Here is a 19,349-nt window from a genome sequence, read left to right on the forward strand (position 1 = left end):
AGATGAACAACTTTATTCCATGCTACATTATCCGTCAGACAGTGAATGGCGGCTTTACAGTATTTTCAAAACAACAAAGCAATTCTAAATGCAAAAGGCTTCTCCCTGAGTTCCTACCTTGGTCCCCATGGTGATGGCCCCTTCATGAAAAACACTCTTGAGATGAAACAAACCAGTGCTCACATATGTCAAAAACAAGTTTGCATCTCAAAGGAATGACGTGCACATATTCAAGGTTAAATGTACTTCAGTTTATACAAAACAAGTGCTGATCTAAAATGGGTGCTCTTAGCTGTAGTACTGATTCACCTTTTGATACAGTGATTTTCTCTGCAGTTTGCTCTCGGGGTCGTCTCGAGCTGCCTCATGAAGCTGAATAAGAAGCTGGACAAAAATTATGGAATGGAAGCGCTGACTACAGCCTTCAAGCAAAGGTCACGTCTCAAAGGGAGACATGGAAGAAGCTCGTTGCTGTGCAAATTCATAGTGTTCAACTCAGCATGTCCACGATTAAGATGAAAATCATGGCCTCTTGTAAAAATCACATTAAACTCTACAATAAGGAAACGCAATAAGATATTGCATGTTGCTTTTTGTAAGCTGTTTACTGTGTTAATATGAATCCAACTGATAAACCTTTGTACTATCTTCTTCTGGGGTAAGTGGTGAACTCAGTTTCCCACCTGTGTTCACATACCTCTTCAATTTGTGATCAAGTGGGTAAACTGGGACCACACAGTACAAACAATTATGACAAGATCATTTGAATTACCATTTAGAAGATGATTTTTCTCCTCCTTTACACTCCACAGAAATCCCTGATCAGCACTGTTAATTTTAGAAAGTAAATATGGTTGTAAAAAATGTAATGTTGGCTGGGTTACAACTTTTGTTAACGTATTAAGGAAATGTTGGTGATTAGTAATCTGGCAGGTTGCAAAATGTTACAATAACTCATTTAAAATAACAGCTTATTTCATATGTTTACTGTCAAAATAATTAATCTTGCTGTTCAATATCAGCTTGTAGCAACGACAGCATGATTAAATGTTTTTTTTTGTGGTTATGTCTCGGCATTTGCAGGACTTGGTTGAGGTTAGGAAAAGATCATGGTTTTGGTTTAATTAACACAGAAAAAGTCTGCAGTGACTTGACGTATGAGATATAACGTGTTTACTCAACATTTTACTAAAACCACAATTAACTCAATTAGTGCATATGGGATGCATTTCATGGTTCAGCTTTCAATGACGACAACCTCCGGGTATGAAAAGTGAAGCCAATATGAAAGTGCCTTAAGCTTGCATTCTGTCTTATGCCCTTCAGGGGGAGAATTTTGAGAAAATGACTCTACTTCTCACTTGATTACCTCAGTAAACATGAGTTTATGGTCTCTATTACTGGTTTCAAGTTTTCCTCAATACAGCAGGATTTTGTAAATGGTCCATTTAGAGTAAAAGAGACCATAAAGCTGGGTATACTTTAGGGCGTGGCTACCTTATGATTGACACGTCGCTACCACGGCGTTGCCCAGTCTGGGAGTTCTGTGTTTTCGTCTTCCAACTTTAACCCTTTAACAGTGTGTTTTCAGTTCATGTTAATTGTAACCTCTCGTGTTACTTCTGGTTGAAAAAAAACCCCAAGATGGCGACGACGAAAATGCTGAACTCGAGGCTTCAGAACGGCAGTCCACAATCCAATGGCTGACCTCCCGGTAACTACGTCCACTTCTTATTTACAGTCTATGGTGAAAGTCTTGTATTTGTTTGACCCAACCATTCACCCTGACCACCTCCGTTTGCAGACTTCCGAGAACGAGAAACGTCTCTGTGATATGTCAAAAGCAAACTTATTACGCTACAATAGAAGTTTCCCTTGAAACGTAATTCACAATGCAGTTTTGCTGTGGAGGACCGTCATTTTTTTGAGAAAGGGCTGACACAGGATATATCTATTCATTTTCCTGTTTGTTATTTAAGCGATTCAGTGGATTTAACGTGATAAAACAGCTGTATTAAGTGTTCTATTTGCACACAATTATTAATAAATGGAGGAACACTGCAATTGGGTTAGGGTTAGTTTACTATGATTTCAATCCCATTTGGCAACCCAAGGAAAGAAACAATACCTGAATTGCAGTATTATTGTTAGATTACTTTTATTGCTGCAAGGTTGCAGAGTAGTGATGGTTCACTCTGAAAACAATTTATTGTGAATTGCCAAAGAAAATCAAGTTTTCAGACGGGGTGATTTCAGAGCAGGGCAGTTTGGCCCCAGGCTCTATGTATGTTTCAATGGAGCCAAAGCCTTGTTCAAAGGAGTCAACAACAACAAAATTGACGTGATTATTTTGTGGGACCACAATAAAGAAAATAAGTCTCTGCAGTTCATAGTTGGGATGTTCAGAAAAAAAGACTCCTTTATGGTTATTTATATTTCCTTTAATTTGTCTTTGTTGAATATGTTTCACTTTAAAGATGTGATTTAAATTTGAGTTCTCGAGAAGATCTGTTTTCATTCCATTTGGGGTTGAATCGGTAGAATATGTGCCCCTAAAGTATTGACCCTAATGAGTACTTATTAACTCCTCGTCTTTATTAAGTGCTGATAAGTGGTGCCCCAATTAGCCCTGTGATACAGTGGCGACATACCCACAGTGTTTCAATACCGTTCACTTAATGCCTGCTGGAGTGTTTGGATGGCCACCTAATGACCCTAAATGGAAAGAAAAGACGATACAGACAGGCATGGAAAGATGGATGAAGGGATGATAACTGGTGTGCTAAGTGTGGATGTCTAAACATGTAGATAGCAATCAATATCATCCAACAACTTTCCGTTCTCGGCAAAGCCTGGACTAATTTAGATAGCGTCAATCAGAGGATAATTTGCTACATTTTGGTCTCCCTTTATTTATTCAATTTTTTTTTTCAATTTCATGTCAACTTACTGTGAAGCTTGCATTGATAAGAAACACCACATGAACAAATATTGCTGTAATGACCTATTTCTATAAAACGTTCAATGGGTTCTGCATCCACACTGATGTTGCATCATGGACCATTAATGTTGTATTTGAATGCAATCATGCCGAAGGAACAGGCCAACACATATTACATTTGTCTTGTTGAACACATGCAAAATGTATAACGGTTGTCACATGTCATTTTCAAAAGGCACAAGATGTGTCGCTGGAGCCATATTAACCTACTGCAGTGGTACGCAAAGAAAAGCTGAAGTATAATTACGGTACCGTTAACCCAACACATTCTCACTACCACCTCCTGAAATACCACAGCCTGGCCAGTGGCGCTAGGCTTCAAACACACACTCTGAGGGCCAGCGTGTCAGAACATGTTTTGTACATGCATATTGTCTTTTCAATGTAAACTTCCTTCTTCACAGGAAGTTTTGTAAATGAAAAAAAAACAGTTGGGGTTATGAAGAGATTGTGGTTGACGTTAATTTGACGACTCTTGTGGCAAAATAAGTCAACATTGACTTTTAGTTTCATACAGGGCAGGGACAGCGGTCTCCTGGGTTACAGTCATGCTTAGCCTACAATGCTCACCCAATTCTGTATATTCTACCAACACATCGGATGTTACACTGAAAATTGAATAAAATTGTCTTCTTGCTGCACCTGGAATAGATATATATAACTGCCAATTAGGCTGACAATGAAATAAAGTCCCTGTGTTAGTTTCAAAGCACTATACACCAGTGTCCAAGACCAGAGAACTCCACACATATGTCATATTTTATTGCATGTATGGTCCCACGTAAAATGGGTCAGAAATAAATCATTTCATTAAAAAAAAGGCTTCCTACCGGTATTAATTAATCAGCAGAATACCGTAGTTTTCAGCGGACTACAGTGCATTTGTTGGGGACTATTTTCAGCTGTGGATTAATACACAACCGGTGCTCTAGTGAGTATTTACAGGAGCAGAACGTTGTATGTAAGATCACATCAAAATACACTAAAGGGCCCATGTTCATGGTAATGAAGGAACATGTCACCCAGTGCAACAGTGTGACTCACTGATGGGCTTTTAATACTTTTTGGACAACAATGGAGCTCTGTGGCACAGAGGAATCAGCACCATCAGGCTTGGGCTTCACAGACTTGTGACTATTCTCAATCAATTGTTGGTTTTGGTCTTTTTATGGGATATGTTGGTGATAGAAAAATATGAAAAATTACATTATAATGTTATCCTATAAAGTATTTGAGTGTCTGACTTGGAAGCGTACAGTCAAATGTATTAATTGATATATTTATAAGGCAGTCAAGGTTTTGCAATATGTCGTTTGTATGTGGGTGTTTTCCCCCCTTTGAAAGTATATCTCATCACAGTCTATCCAAATAAACAAACATATAAAGAACTACATAAGTAACTGTTTTGTGTCTTTTGTGCCTCGACCGCACAATGTGTTGCGTTGAGGCGGAGTCGGGGTCACTGCTAATACTCTCCTGGCATGAAAATTACTTCCTCCTCTAGGCAAATGTCACAGAGGCTCTGATCCACTCCTAATCGCTGAGTAATCATTGTCTAGTTTGATCCTTCTGTGACTGTAAGAATGGATTTAAAAATATCTGGTTGTGAGATTATGCAATTTCAAGACATGTTGAAAACTGGAAGAACTGCAGCAAGGCTTAAAAAAAAGAGTGAAGCATGAGCAATAACTTGGAGATTGAAATCTTCTCCCAGATGGCCATTGTTCATGAAATATAATGAAGCCAGCATTTTGAGATCCATATGGTCAACTGTCATCTTTCTCATTTAAAACCCATGTTCAATTGTTTTACAGTATCCAAGCACTATGATTACATTTAATACCGTTATGTAACCAATTTATGGGTAAAAACAAGAAAAAAAAGAGATGTTGTGATGCGTGTATGATAAAGTATGAACTATACCCTGGTGCTTACATTTATCATAAAGATAAAACAAGTATGATGTAACAATTATAATGTATTAAATCATATTGTCATGGAGAGAAAATGAAGCAAAAAAAACAAAAGATCTTGTGGATAATTTGTTTCCGTATAATCATTTGTTGAATTACCAAATTGATTAGACGCAGAGTATGCTTTTGATAGATACCTGGGGATCTTTGAGAGATGCATTGAATGAGGAGACATTGTTCACCATTAGCTGCATGGGAACAGAATATTCCGTCGTCGTCACATTCTCTGCCATTCAGCAGAACAAGCTCTCAGACCGGCACGGCACTGATCAGTCCCTTTGTTGCTATTCGAGTTTGTGGATGAAAAGGGACTCATCGAGTAGTTTGCTGACACAAAGTGTGTAATTGTCATTCAATGTAGAACAGGGTGCTTATTTGCCCCGGGTGCATTCTCAAAGGGGAAGGTTGCTGTGCAGTGATCCATATCACCTTATCTCCAATTCCCCTCGGGGCACTACATTCGGCATGGAGCAGCGGGCTAATAAAGATGACAGAGGTTTGTGCCACTGTTTAAAGGGCCATGGCACCGACAAAAAGAGGTGTGGAAACATCTTCAGAATTGAAACATTGTAACGCAAGTGTTTTCCAATGTTCTCTCCGATTGGTCAGTTCGCTGTCCCCCGGCTGAGACAGGGAAGTCCTTCACAGACGCGGTCTTGATGCGTTTTACATATATTTAGTATTTTCTTAATCGCATTAGCTCATTTTCTGAAACGGTCTCAACATCTTTTAAATTTCAAAGCGTCTAATCCTAGTTGTTGTCTCAGTAAATTGGCTGATGCCACCAAAATGAAAAGTTGTTGTTTTTTTGTAATCGTGTGGGCAGTACTACTGGTCAACATGTTTAGATGTTGTTTTTTCACCATGCCGGTCAATCCTGGAAATATTTCCTATATACAAATCTTTATTTTGTTACTCTGACTGTACTATACAAGAGTGTCAGTCATGTCCAGCTGAATATTATTGTGTATCGCGCTGAGCTTTTTGGATTCCAATTTCAACTACAGGTAAAAGTACTGGAAGAAGTCAATCCGGAACATTACTGTAGTACATAGAAAAGGGATATGCACATTTGTATGTATACAGTAAGTTTATTTGTGTGGCAATGTGTAACATGTGCTGAAAATGTACCTTTCACGATTCATGCAAAGTCATGTATATGTATGTTTTAGCCGATTTAATTGGAAGGTTAATTTAGCATGTGACGGCTCAAACGATGATAGAATATTCAGAAGTTGTGAAGAGTATGACTTGTACTTATTATTATGCACACATGTGCAAAAACACTTGCAATTAGCTTCAATAAATGAGAAATGTAAATCTGTCGGTAACTAATAGTTCAGAGATTTGGACTCAAAAATATGTATTTTGTAATGCAGCACTTGACGTTCTATGTTACTGTGACGTGGGGAAGAGCTCACTTGTGAGTTCCCTCTCAATAAAATTTGATTTGGTTGAGGACACAAAACTTGAGAAGACAATGACCACATCAGGAGGTAATTACTTGGGCTGTTGATTGCAAAAAGTATTGTCATTACACTGCATGTGGCTCTAGTGGGCTGACTTGAGACAAACATTGTTCTTTCACCGAAAAAGGAACTAAATGTCTTATTTTGTAAAATGCAAACAAATAAATTAATAAATAGATAAAAGAACAACAAACATGTTGATATGTACCTGTTGCTGCCAACATATGCATGTTGCTAAATAAACCACGTTGACACATTTTTATGTTTTTAGTGCAATCAGAGATTCATTTCTTTTTTTACCCCAGTTTGTGGGACAAGTGTTGGGGGTTATCTGCTTTCAAAGGGCACCACAGTGTAACGCTATTCCTTCTGATGGACTCACAATCAGGAGTTGAACCCAAGTGCAGACGCAAGATGAAGGCAGGGGAATGCTCAGACGTTTTAATGATGCTACAATCAAACAAGGAGTCTAGAGGAGAACAACAAACTCGACTGCCAAGTAGCCTAGGGCACACGAAGTAAATAACTCGCTGGGCATGAGCCCTAATAGCAGACAAAAGGAAATCCATTGTCACACAAACTGTTTTCTAAAAAGGGAAAAAAGTTCACTTCAGATAAAGCTGGCACATTTAAAGAGTGAAGGATATTATTGCCTCTCGCCATGTCAAGACACACTGTATCAGGAAGAAAAGGTGTTCCATTGTTTACAGTAATTGCTTTCTGGAGCCAGAAACTCAAAATAATTTGACTCTGCGTTGTACTGTGCATGATTATGTGCGTATGTGACGAATGAGCTTGATTTGATTTCAGTAGTAAGTAAAAATTGATTACGACCCACAGTTTCTCTCACAATCAAACCCTAAGGTACTTACTGAAAAGACAGACAGATAGCTAGATGGTGTACATAGACAGAATGTATGCATTAGCCTGCATTCATCAGTCCAATATGACTACACGCTTCAATAAAACACAAGAAAGACGAGACATTTTTGAGAGTAAACAGCAGGAAGTCAGACACCCAGAACCCCACAGGAGTGTGCTGTGCGTACACACTCGGCGAGCTCTCTTCTGTACTCACAGATCCCAGTTGCCCAGGCAACCCTGTCTTGAAGATTTTAAACTCTGATTTAACATACGATGCCTTCTGTGTATCGACACAGTCAAGAAAGAGGATCACTGAAAAATGAAGGATTGCATTGTGGGATTGTTACTGCAGCAGGTTGTGCTCATATCATGGACATAACTTCTGGCGAAAACCTTTACTATGATGATTTTAATGTGAAAATCATATTTTTGAAGTAGTTTGAGCAGTATTATTAAATATGAACTGTAGCTTCATATTTTAGCATCAACATCTGTTACCTAAGGTGTTGTCGCATTGTAAAGCTAACTGTTGAACTTGATGCTCTTAATATAATCTGTGGGGGCAGATGGTTTCATTAAGATTTGACAAGCTTTCAAAAGTATTAAATTGATGATTGAGGGTTACGGCTCTTTGGTTATTATCCTTTCTAGTCATTATAAACTATTCATTTTTTTACTGCTTCAATGCAAATACCAACACACACCCGCACAATAGGGGAGGAAACCCAACATCACATTCTTCAAAGTAAAAGCCCTAAATGACAAGATAACTATTATTTCTTTCCCTACCACAGCATAATGTCACATAAATACATATTTACCTCAGTATACCTCATGGATCACAATGATGGTTTCAAGACATGGTTAGGGAGCTCATGTTGCTGCTATTCCACAAGCTAATTAGACTTGAAAGCAGTGTTTGTTAAAATATGACAATATAAAAAGACGCTTATTGTGCACCTATATGGAGTCTTTCTGTTGACTTATATTCCTACTATCCACCAACAAACTATACACAGCGAAATGTCCAACTCGCAATGAAACAACCAAAGACAAACATGATTAGAATTCAAGTAAATAAGTAGATAATTGGAGAAAGTGTATAATTTAGCGAGCTTGAAATAACCCACGCACGCAGAGTATTTTGTAGTTTGTCAACATGAAGAACACGGGACACTATTCATATCTCTATTTCATGTTATCTTGTACCCACAAAGCACATGGAGGGGGGAGGGGTGTTCAATTCAGCAGAGACCAGGTTTCTAAGAAAACCAGCTCAGCCAGCAGACGGTCCAGTGGTAAATTAGGGAAGTGTCTTAGAGAAGACACTCGCATCAGTGACAGCGAGGGTCCCGCAAGAATTATGTCGGGAGGATGGAGCTGCTCTGTAATGGGCAGAGTGAGAACAGCAGAGCTGCACTCAACAGGCAAGCTAACAGACACCTCCACCACCACCGTCAGTGCTGTTTACCTGGGCGCCCGCTGGGAGAGGTCCCATGTGTATATATATATGCATTAGAATGACATAAATTAAAACTGGCACGGCATGAGATGAGCTCGTGTGCAGGTCTTCGAGGAGCCGTCCCCGAGTACTGTGCCACCGTGCTGACTCCCAAACAGGCAGCACATGAGCTCCAGCCTATCAAATGATCCATCAGTGTGCTATTAAAGCATAGACAGCTTGAAGGCATTACATATCCATAGAGCCTAAACCACGGCCTGTCAGCATTCACAACTCACTACAAACCTTCATGTGGCATGTAATATAAAACCGTAGACACTTGAGAGGCTTTAATTTATTTGCTGAAGCATTAGCTGCAGGGTTATACATCAAGCATTAACGAAGTCCGTTCCTACGCTCACTCCCTGTCTGTCTGCTATTCTACCACCGCATCTTATCCATATGATTACTATCACAGGGTGAGGGTAGGAAGCATAAAGTGAAGGTGCAGACAATGATTCATTTAGCTGTTTTTGTTACATTTGGTGAAACATTCCTATTTGAAACGTTTTATTGTATAGTCCACTGAGTGGCTTGAATGATGCATCTCATCAAATCAGGGTTGGATACAATAGATTTGAATATGCTCTGTGTATACATCTGTGATCAGCGACCTCTATACCACAACATATTGCACATTTCTTTGTCTGTCAATGACTTCTGGTGAATAAATTAGTTGAAGAAAAACATATTTCCTTATTTGATGAAATACAATGGAAACCTCTTATCGGGATCACGTCTGTCGGGGTCAAACTGATCCCTGTAAGCAGATGGAGATTTTGTTTTTCTTTATTTTTCATGCAGATTACCATCTAATTGGCATTCCCCATTTACTGAATTGTATTGGCTTTCAAAATAGAGTACAGCTGCTTCAAGGGCGGCTTCAACCACAGGTGCTTTTGCTGGCACATTTGTTTTTCGGACTCCATCACTGGCAGGCACGACTGTAGCCCCACAACAAGTTTCACCGCTGCATCTCGTTGACTCGTTATTGGCAGTTTGTCATAAGCTTCAAGCAGATTTTTAGCTTTTTGAATTGAGAGAAAAATTACTTTTTCTTTTTCTCGTCTTGCTTTCAATGTGCATGCAGCCTCAGCTGGCCAGTTAGAAGTAAAAGGGTCAGGCAGAGCATCACGGGAGAATCATCATAGTTTTAACAATGTTTTCGATATTTGTCAAGTGTGAAAAAGACCCAAAATAAACAGTAAACTGAGTACTTGATGAGATAATTATTTTAACAACTATATATATGTATATTTTGCCTCCATGCAAGTAGTTTCCACTGTAACAATGCTTTACAGTGGTCACCTTCATCAAATCTGCAAACTTAAATTATTTTCTACATATAGGGTTTTACACTTATTATTTCAAAGGGGTCTGTTAGATCCCAAACAATGACGGAGTATGGACGAAATATCAATGAAACACAAGAGATTAAGAATTGTATGAAAAGGTGTGCAGATAATCTCTAATCTCTGGACTGAATTTGAATTTAAAAACCCTTGCATCACTATAGTAGGTATGAAAAATGTATGTCAAGGTATCAAATCATATGGAAAGATCTGAGAGAAAAGAGGGCGTCACATTCCCCCCCCCCCCCCCCACGTTCCCTAAAAAAAGAAAATACTAAATGCTTTAATATAATAGAAACCACAGTGTAGCTCATATCAAACCCATTACTTTTATCTCTGGTTGTGAATACAATGCTTGAGGTCTTTTGAGGCTTGAAAGGTTCTCTGAAAGGAGGTTTATCTGAAGTACATCCTACGTGCTAATTCTCACTGCAGTCTGGATGTGTTATGCATTAAAATATCCTCAAACAGAATATGTCAGGATCTCGCAGCACAAATGAGCGCTTGCTGAAACATTCAGTTGATACAGCCCCACTGTCTGATTGGCCAGGCTTCGATCAGATACGAGGATTCCCCAGGTGAGTATCAACCCCAGTTCCACTTAAACAGGAGGTAAAATGAGAAGTCAACATTATTTAGTCAAATAAAAGGCAGAGATTAAAGGCACGTTGGCAGCCAAGTGCGGGTAATTGATTTATAATTGATCAACAGTTGTGTGGCGGTGGCCACTGGAGAGATGGGGCGAGTTTCTGCTACAACCTCTTTGCTGTCCTCGCGATAACACTTAATATGAGCAGCTCTATTCTCACAGCGGTTATTTAAACGACAGCTATCAATAGGCACCACAGAAATCTGATAGAATATGAGCAAAACAACACTCGCCAATCCCTGCCTGATTAAATGAATTGTCAAAGCAATGAAAGTGATCTATGATGCTAAGGTGAATGTGTAAAGTGCCATAAATCTCTTCTTTGTCCTGCCTTGAAAAGGTCAGCATTCTCTAAGATGAGTCCAGAGACATTGTTTTATTTCACAAAAATAAAAGTGAGACAGCAGAAGACACAGGTTCTGCATAACTGCTGCTCTCTCCTTAATGAACGGCGTTCCAGCACAGAGTGGAGGGTGAAACCAAGGTGAATGTATATTCACAATGATCTTATGCCGTTTGAATAATTAGCAATTAAGGTGCAATCAGTTGATAAGGCTGCAGAGAGAGGTTTTCACTAAAGTGGTAACAGAATACTATAAAATACATAATAGTGAGTTGTAGAAATGATTTGGTCTTTTTGGCAGGCTGTTTTTCTTATTGCTAAAAATTACAACATAGGAATAAAAAAGCCACAACAGAGTAATAACGATAAAGTATATAACAATATGAACATCCTTGCAAAATAGAATAGCAATAAAAGTAACAACAAACATATAAGGTATATAAGTAATACTGATAATGTGGAAAACTAAAATTGCCCAATGTCGAAAAACTAACATTGAACATGATACAGATATTGTTTTCAATAATGATTTCATTGCACTTCCAATGGCGCGAGATGCAGAAGAGTTCGATTTTCAATCCAAGTCAACAGCACCTTATCGGGAAAACAGGATTCTTTTTCAGACCTTGGAAAGCTTCCTCCAAAGATATACAACTGGTTTTAGGCTGAATACTTCTCAGCATGATAAGCAGTCGATGGAGAGCTCCTCTGAGCCACATCTATTGTTCTGGAAACCATTACACATGACAGTATATTCTAATAAGCAAAGCCACCCTTACAATGTCTCTGTCTGCGTGCTGTGCACTTGTTCGTCTTCGAACAACTGAAGACAGAGCGGTAATGCATTTCATGGAATACCTACTGATGTCCTGGTTGATAGCGTTCCAGGCTCTATAGTTTGTCTGTACCAACATTATACAAATCCAGTCATCACCCAGCGACTTCACAAACAACTTGGTGAAGAGTCAACCACTAACAAAGCAAATCTGTACAGCACTCAAGAGTTATTGGGGAGTTTCTGGCAAAAATAAATGGTTAGAAAAGGGTGTGACAGCGGGAGCTGCTTTCCAATTCAAGTGCTTTTCAGTGTCTCTCTTGAAGCGAAAGTAATGTATCTTCTGCCAACTGCAAGAATTTGCAGATTTGTTGAACCAATCTTTACTTTCAAACAAAACTTTGAAAGATGCCAGCCTCTGTCTTGGACACACAAAGGGCTTTGTGTTGTTCTTTCACCTCCAACAGCTATCTAATTATTGGCAGCACTTAGGCAGTGTAGTACACCAACTGGGATTTTAATAACAGTTGAGTCGCCAGCTGTGAACTATTAGGAAATGATGGTGATGACCAGCAGATTGAGAAATCAAAGTCCCAAGCAACAGGCTGTGATGCCTCCCATACAGCTGGCCCGGGATAATAGCTTGTTTCCGAAGCGTTGCAGTTTGACCGTGCATGGTGTTGCTCCTGACCCAGCAGCACAACTGTGATATGATGATTGGCATTGACCTCCTCAGATGCTCTAGAGTAGGGGTCTCAAACTCCTGGCCCGCAGGCCGAAACCGGCCCGCTACGTCATTTTATGTGGCCCGCGAATCCGCCAGTCAAAATTATGAGATTAAGTATCTCATAATTTAGACTTTCAATCTCAGAATTTTGACTTTCAATCTCAGAATTTTGACTGTCAAACAGTCATAGAAGCAGCTCTTTGGCTGGTTACTGTACATTTGACATGGAAATGTATTGTGAGTACATTGAAGACTACTTTAAACTGTGAATGCAGAGAGTTATTTAACAATATGTTACGAGTCGTTACATTTACAACCGGCCCTTTGTGGGCGACCATGATGCTGATGTGGCCCGGAGTGAAAATGAGTTTGAGACCCCTGCTCTAGAGAGAGTCTGGTGCTTAATGGCATTGAAAGTGTGGACGGATTTACTCACCCTGTACCAAACAATCTCTCGAAGCCTTCCGTCAGTTTTGAAGTTACACTTGAGAGTAACAGTCTCTCCCACGACAACAGGAGGCATGGGCTCTATGGTAACTGTCAAATATCCTGGAAAAACAAAACGAAACAGTGGAAAAGAGTTAATTACAGTCGTATACCGTAAAACACTTTGCTTAAACAAGATACATGTTGCTGCTGTTTTTCTTTGCTGCTAAGGTAAATGTTGGACAACAGCAATAAAGCAGTCAAGAATTTACAGAATATGAAAAAAAGACAAATATTGACTGACTGAGTCCGCCTTCTCTTTTGGAATAATGCCATGATTCATCTTTATGCAATTACACGAGCAGCACTGTCCCACATGGGGGTTAAGTATCTTGGTAAATAGCACTTCAGGTGCAGTTACTTAAGGGACTACGAGTGTTCACTTTTCACAATTTGTTCAACACGGTGTTGAGATTGAAACAAACAAAACCAGAATTACAGTACAACCCTTTCTCTGATCTCTACCTTGAACACTATGCACCATGGTAGCTCTTATAGCAGTTATTTCTCAACAATAAGCAGTTATATGTATTCTGTTTTGTCAAGTTCAAAATCCATCTTCCTTGAAACAGACTACTGTGTGGAATCTGCATGATTGAATGTTTGACATAGCTGCTTCTGACATTTCTAGAGAATTCATCCTGCATGTGCTCAAGTTGTTTGTCCTTGAATGAACATGCACAGTCGATACACATTCCAGAGGAGACATTTGAACAGCATCAATATTCTAACAATTGTTGTAAATAATGTGTTCTTCATTGTCAGTAAATATAAAGAACGTGTCAAATGTCGGATACAAAAATGCTTGCATGAAAATGTATTTTAAAGGCTAATGCTGCCATTGATTTTGGCAACATCATACTTTGTATGCAAAATCAGAGAATAAACTGTTGAATAAGTGCCATGCAGTACACTACCTGCAGCTTTATTATTGTCAAATAATTGAGACTTTTGTGATTATAGTTACAGCAAATCACCCATACAAATAGACAACAGACACGAAGTGAAGGGGCCAATCACATGAAGGCGGTATGATGGACACATTCAAGTGGAGGCAATGCATAACCTAACATCTGGGGGAGCTCAATGTATGGCCAAACATGCATACATTTTATCCATCTATTTTACATACAAGTGAAAAGGGCATTGTTTCATAATGCTACCACCCTGGCGAGCAGAGTGAGCCAGCGATGCTGCGTGGGCCGACTTCCACTGACAGACAGCAACCCTCTGCCCAACATAATAGCTTGTTTCAACACATTCGGTATTTAATGAGGGCATTGGATCTTGTGAAACAGATGGATATCACTGTAAAAGTATAAAGCCGGGTATAAAAGGAGCTCATGACCAATAATTGTGTTGGTAAAAGAACATACACCACGATGAGGGCACCAGTGTCTCACTGCAAAGAAAGAAAGGACAACTGGAGGTAAAGACCGATGTAGCCTTGGTTTGCAATACAGTTCTAACTCGAGGAAAATGACCAACTAAACATGGGAGTGCGGCTGACAACACAGGCTGAACTCCTATAATTTGGTGTGACAGGCACCAGAGTCAATCATGATCACATAACCAGTGTTGAGCAAGTTACTCTCAAAATAGAACATGTTGCATTACAAGTTGCTTTCATTTCAAAGTAATAGGTTACTTTACATTATTACTGTCTGTGTAGAGTCATGCATTACGACACTACTTCTGCATTACTTGTTAGGTTGCAGTGGGAACATTGTGGTTCAAGACATTACATAATAGTTCAAAAGTAGCCAAAATTATTATTACTAAATGGTGACTCCGTGATAACACCAGGTTAACCCAAATCATATTTGTTTAACTGCTGCTAAGATGACCATTATACACTTATGGTTCTCCCTCTGAGCCTCCATCCATAAAATCATGGCTGAATCATTTTAGAGATATTGCCATCATAGAAAGATCATTAGTTGTAATTCATAAAGGGTGGGCATCCACTGTAGAGGATGTCCTCATTGGTTCTCTTTCAAATACTCATTTTCTTACATAGATATGTGTCACTTCAACAGCATGTAAGGAGACCTATATACAAATTAGCATGTGTCGGAAAATGTCATATATCTTTTTGTATTTAATTTGTCTATAATTGTTTTGGGGTTTTTTACTTCTGTTATTGTTTATTCATTACATTTTTTTCCAAGGCAATGGTGATATGTATATAGTTAGTGTTAAAGTGGCAATCTTGAAGATGGTCATTATGACTTGGAGCTCATGTATTAAACAAAGAGACTTTACTCTTTTTCACTCAAATATAAATAGTGAATCAACTACGACTGAAATCTGAAGTTTTGCCACTTTGAAAACGTAAAAAAAAATATATGCATTACAAACTGAATGTATACAGCAAACACAAAAGCGCTCATAGTGAACTTCTTATTTTAGAACATGACTTAACAATACAGCTGTGGATGTGTGTGTCAGAGCAGAGGGGAATAATCAGCACCAAGCTGCGACGCGACTGAAAGAGAAATGCATTACGCCGCAGAATTCAGAGTCACTTGCCTTTAACACAGAGTTTTCGGGTATCTGGCTTTGTAGACACTAGATCAGAATGTCTCTCGTGTCAGCGCACCTAGATATGCTTGTTAAAGAATCTTAATTTCATCAGCAGGCAGAAGAGATCTTCTCTCTAGAGTCAAATTGAACGAATAAACCTTTCCACCGACTGCATGTCATTAACACAGAGCTGATGCTCTTAGAGCAAATCCCAACCACTTACGACGAACCCACAAGAGGAGCAGCCTGGCCTTGTAAATGTCTGTGAGTTTTCCAGAGAGGTGGAAGGAAATATATATTACTAGTTATAAAAAATGTCAACTGCCTCTATGGAATACAGGGTTAAGGAGACCAACGTGTGCCTTGCCTAGTGCAGGTTATATGCAGTCAAATATTTCCTCCAAATTCTAGATGTGCTATCCACTGTATGCATTGTACATGTTTGCACTTGTAAAAAAGAGATGAAACATTCTGTAACATAGCAAGTCATTGCTTGGTGGTCTTGTTGTGTGGTTGCGAGGATTAATTGTGAACAATTCATTGACTATGTGGCACAGAGGGAAGTATAGCATGGCCAATGACAGAAAAATGCTCCGGAGCGTGTGGGGAGGGATGAGGAGTTTTTAAAAGAGCAAATTACACGGGTTATGCACTCATGCCAGGGAAGTTCACATTTCAAATAATCCCTACGAGAAACTGGAGTAGTTGCAGGCTGCACATACCGAGACACGAGGCAATTCGATATCCATCGAATCCCAACCATGTGACTCCATAAATTTGGCACTTTTTATTTGCTAAGTCTCTGTTGAAAGTCTTCCAACAAGCAAATATCTCTTGTTATGCCTGACGCCCTTGTTAAAAAAAATGGGCCAATGTGGGCCACCATCGCGCAGCAAAACTCAACACTCTGCAAGTGTTTACGTATGTCATCACCCAACGGAGATAATTCAACACTTGTGATCGTTTAGACAGCTGCCCCAGAGGAGTATCGGCTCTGAGTGGACACACAAAGTCTCCAATTAGCCCTTGTCAACTCAAAATCCTGAAAAATCTACATTTAATCTGTGCAAGCGCTCACAAACAATATGGCAGGTGATTAGTGTTTCCAACCAACAGTGATACCGCCTTTAATTAAATATAAATCACACCGCACAATCCCTCCGTTGTTTATCGCACTCTAACACGTTGCTTTGATTCCAACAAATTTAAATTTTGATCAAAATGGAAAAAAGGCCACATTTATTTTCCTTCATGTTGCAAAACAAAATCATCAAACAACAGCTTTAATGTAGTCAGATCGCTTTAATTTACAATGTACTGACTGTACTGAAAAGCTTGAAACTTGTCTTCACGGCTTTTATTTACTTCAATGCGTCGTCTAACTGTCAGGGGAGAAGTGATTCGGCTTTGAATCAATGAAGAGAGCAATCCATAAAGCAGTGTTTTCTTTTTCTTTTCTGTTTTTTAAAAGAATGTGTATATTCTGTTAACAGACAACACGACGAGGAAACATTACTTAGGTGTCAGGCTGGATATACCCAGTAATCTCTAACAAGTAATGTCTGGCACCGTGAACACCTTCGGTTCAGCTGAGCTTAAACTCAACAGACAGTGAGACTTACATCCTGTTTTCATGCTAACGCTGCACAATATCGATCCTCCCTCTGTTATGAGCCCTGCATTCGCAGGAAGCCTCAGGTATATTCATGCAGTGCTTCACAGCCACCTACCCACAAGCTTCTTCTGCATGAATCAGATGCTCTGCCTTGAAATCTAAACACAAACACAGTGGGTGACTCTCGCCTCGTGGGTAAAACCAACAGCTTGTGTCACAAATAGCTCCAATTACTGAGGGGAGCGATTAGAAAAAAAATGTGGATGAAGATTTGCAACTTCCTTGATCAAAGGAAAATGTTCAGCCTCCTCAGAGAAACCAAGTGATTTTAAAAGGGACATCATTTATTATCATGGAATGTGAGGGTACGCATACGGTTCCGCAGCAAATCTTTGAAATAAAGCTGCTTGTCTCAAACTAAAAATCCATTTGGCGAGGAAGCTGAATGCTTGCACATCCTTGTACGAGCACATCAGCAAGTGCAGAGTGGCCGGAGAGTGCATGGCATTTAATTGGCTCGTATTAGCTGGTTGCAGAGGCAGACAAGACCTCTGGCTTGTCTTAATCCATCAGAGGCGCTGTTGGAACAACATCTAATGAGGGCTGCAAACTATGCTTTCTTCCATTAATAACAGCAATTTGCCAAGATGCAATGAGAAAACAAAACACAGCCAATGATGGACCGGCCCAAAATGTGCCCGTTATTGTGCACTGTGATTTATGGCGGTGGCCTACCTTTGGCTTAGATGTCAGTGCAGCCAAATGTATGAGCAAAAATGACGGCTGCGTTTCTCAGCTCTCTTCCTCATCTGTGCCTCTGAGCGGTACAAACAAGCAGCTGTGTCGTGTCTCAAACACGTTTATTTTATTAAAAACAAATCATCAGTTCCAGACAAAAGATGTGTGAGTATATGATAGCACGGACACGGGATAAATATAATACCTCATGTTCAGTTGCTTTTGCTATAACCAAGACATTTGTCTTCCAGCAAGACAAATCATTTTGGCAGCGTTGTATACAACATCTGCAATCAAACACATGTAATGTGCCAAGTACAAAAAGTGTGTCCAGCAATGTGGACACATGCGGTCGTCAATAAATCCAGCTAAAGCCAGGTGACTTATTTGAAGGCAGGAGCTTAAGGCAAGTGAGCGAGTGGTGAGCTATTAAATAGACGGGACGATAGCCGACGTATTACTGCTTTTAATGTTTAATGTTTAATGTTTAATGCAGCAATAACGTCAGCATTTGTAATCTTTGCATTTAATCAATGTTCTGTCGCCCCCCACGAAAAAGTGTAGCGCCTAAGGCAAACAGGGGTATATATTATGTAAATGGCACACATTATATATCTTTTTCACATTATTCCTCATAAAAGATATTCACTAAGTGTGGAACTTAGTGGCTATTAAAGCTCTGACATCATAGAAGTACCTTTACTGCCGCAACCTTTTATTTCTTTGAACATGAATAGAAGATAATAAGGATGATTGGAGCCAAAAAGTCACCGCTGAAAGGCTTGATTTATGGTCTTATCGTCGGGTCCGGTTAAATGGTTAAAAATAATGTTAGGAACAGAAAGGTTTCTGAGCTGACCACAGCAGGATGTTCTTTTGAATTTGCTGCCTTTTAAAACCGCCTGAGAAACAGAAACTGTGACAGGTGGAAATACCAAACGTCTGATGAAAGTCAACTACCGACCGACTGAAAAGACGAAATGCATAGAAACTTCTCTACTTTTATGTGCAGTTTGAAAATACAAAAATGAATCACACTTTTATTTTAAAGTAAAATCCATCTCTTTTTCAACCGCTGACCTAATTCTTCTGATGTTTGTCCTTCATTGCTTCCATTGTTGCTTCATCGCTGAGATGTGGCCATGTGGCGTCTCTGGTAGTCAGAGCTTTACAAGCGGAGTGCTCGGAGGAGGCAAACAGGCGATTGCTTTGACAGCTTGTGTTGCCTTATTGTTGTAAAGCTGTATCTACCTGTGTTGCTGCATCCTCAAATCTCACAAATATCATGGTGTCCAAACCAAAAATGATGGCCTCAACTACCAAAACAGGG

The 19,349-nt window shown here is 39.5% G+C and overlaps 1 protein-coding gene across 1 annotated transcript in view; it reads right to left on the reverse strand.

Moving 5' to 3' along the window:
* The window catches only part of igsf21a (immunoglobin superfamily, member 21a), a gene marked incomplete at its 5' end in the record, with an annotated part of 183,815 nt that overhangs the window by 116,625 nt on the left and 47,841 nt on the right, over nt 1-19,349 (reverse strand). The window contains one exon of the mRNA XM_079266188.1: nt 13,091-13,203. Coding sequence (XP_079122314.1) covers nt 13,091-13,203 — 113 coding nt within the window. The remainder of the gene's footprint in view (nt 1-13,090; nt 13,204-19,349) is intronic.

The sequence above is a fragment of the Melanostigma gelatinosum genome (assembly GCF_949748355.1).
Source record: "Melanostigma gelatinosum genome assembly, chromosome: 3".
NCBI classification, from domain to species: Eukaryota; Metazoa; Chordata; class Actinopteri; order Perciformes; family Zoarcidae; genus Melanostigma; species Melanostigma gelatinosum.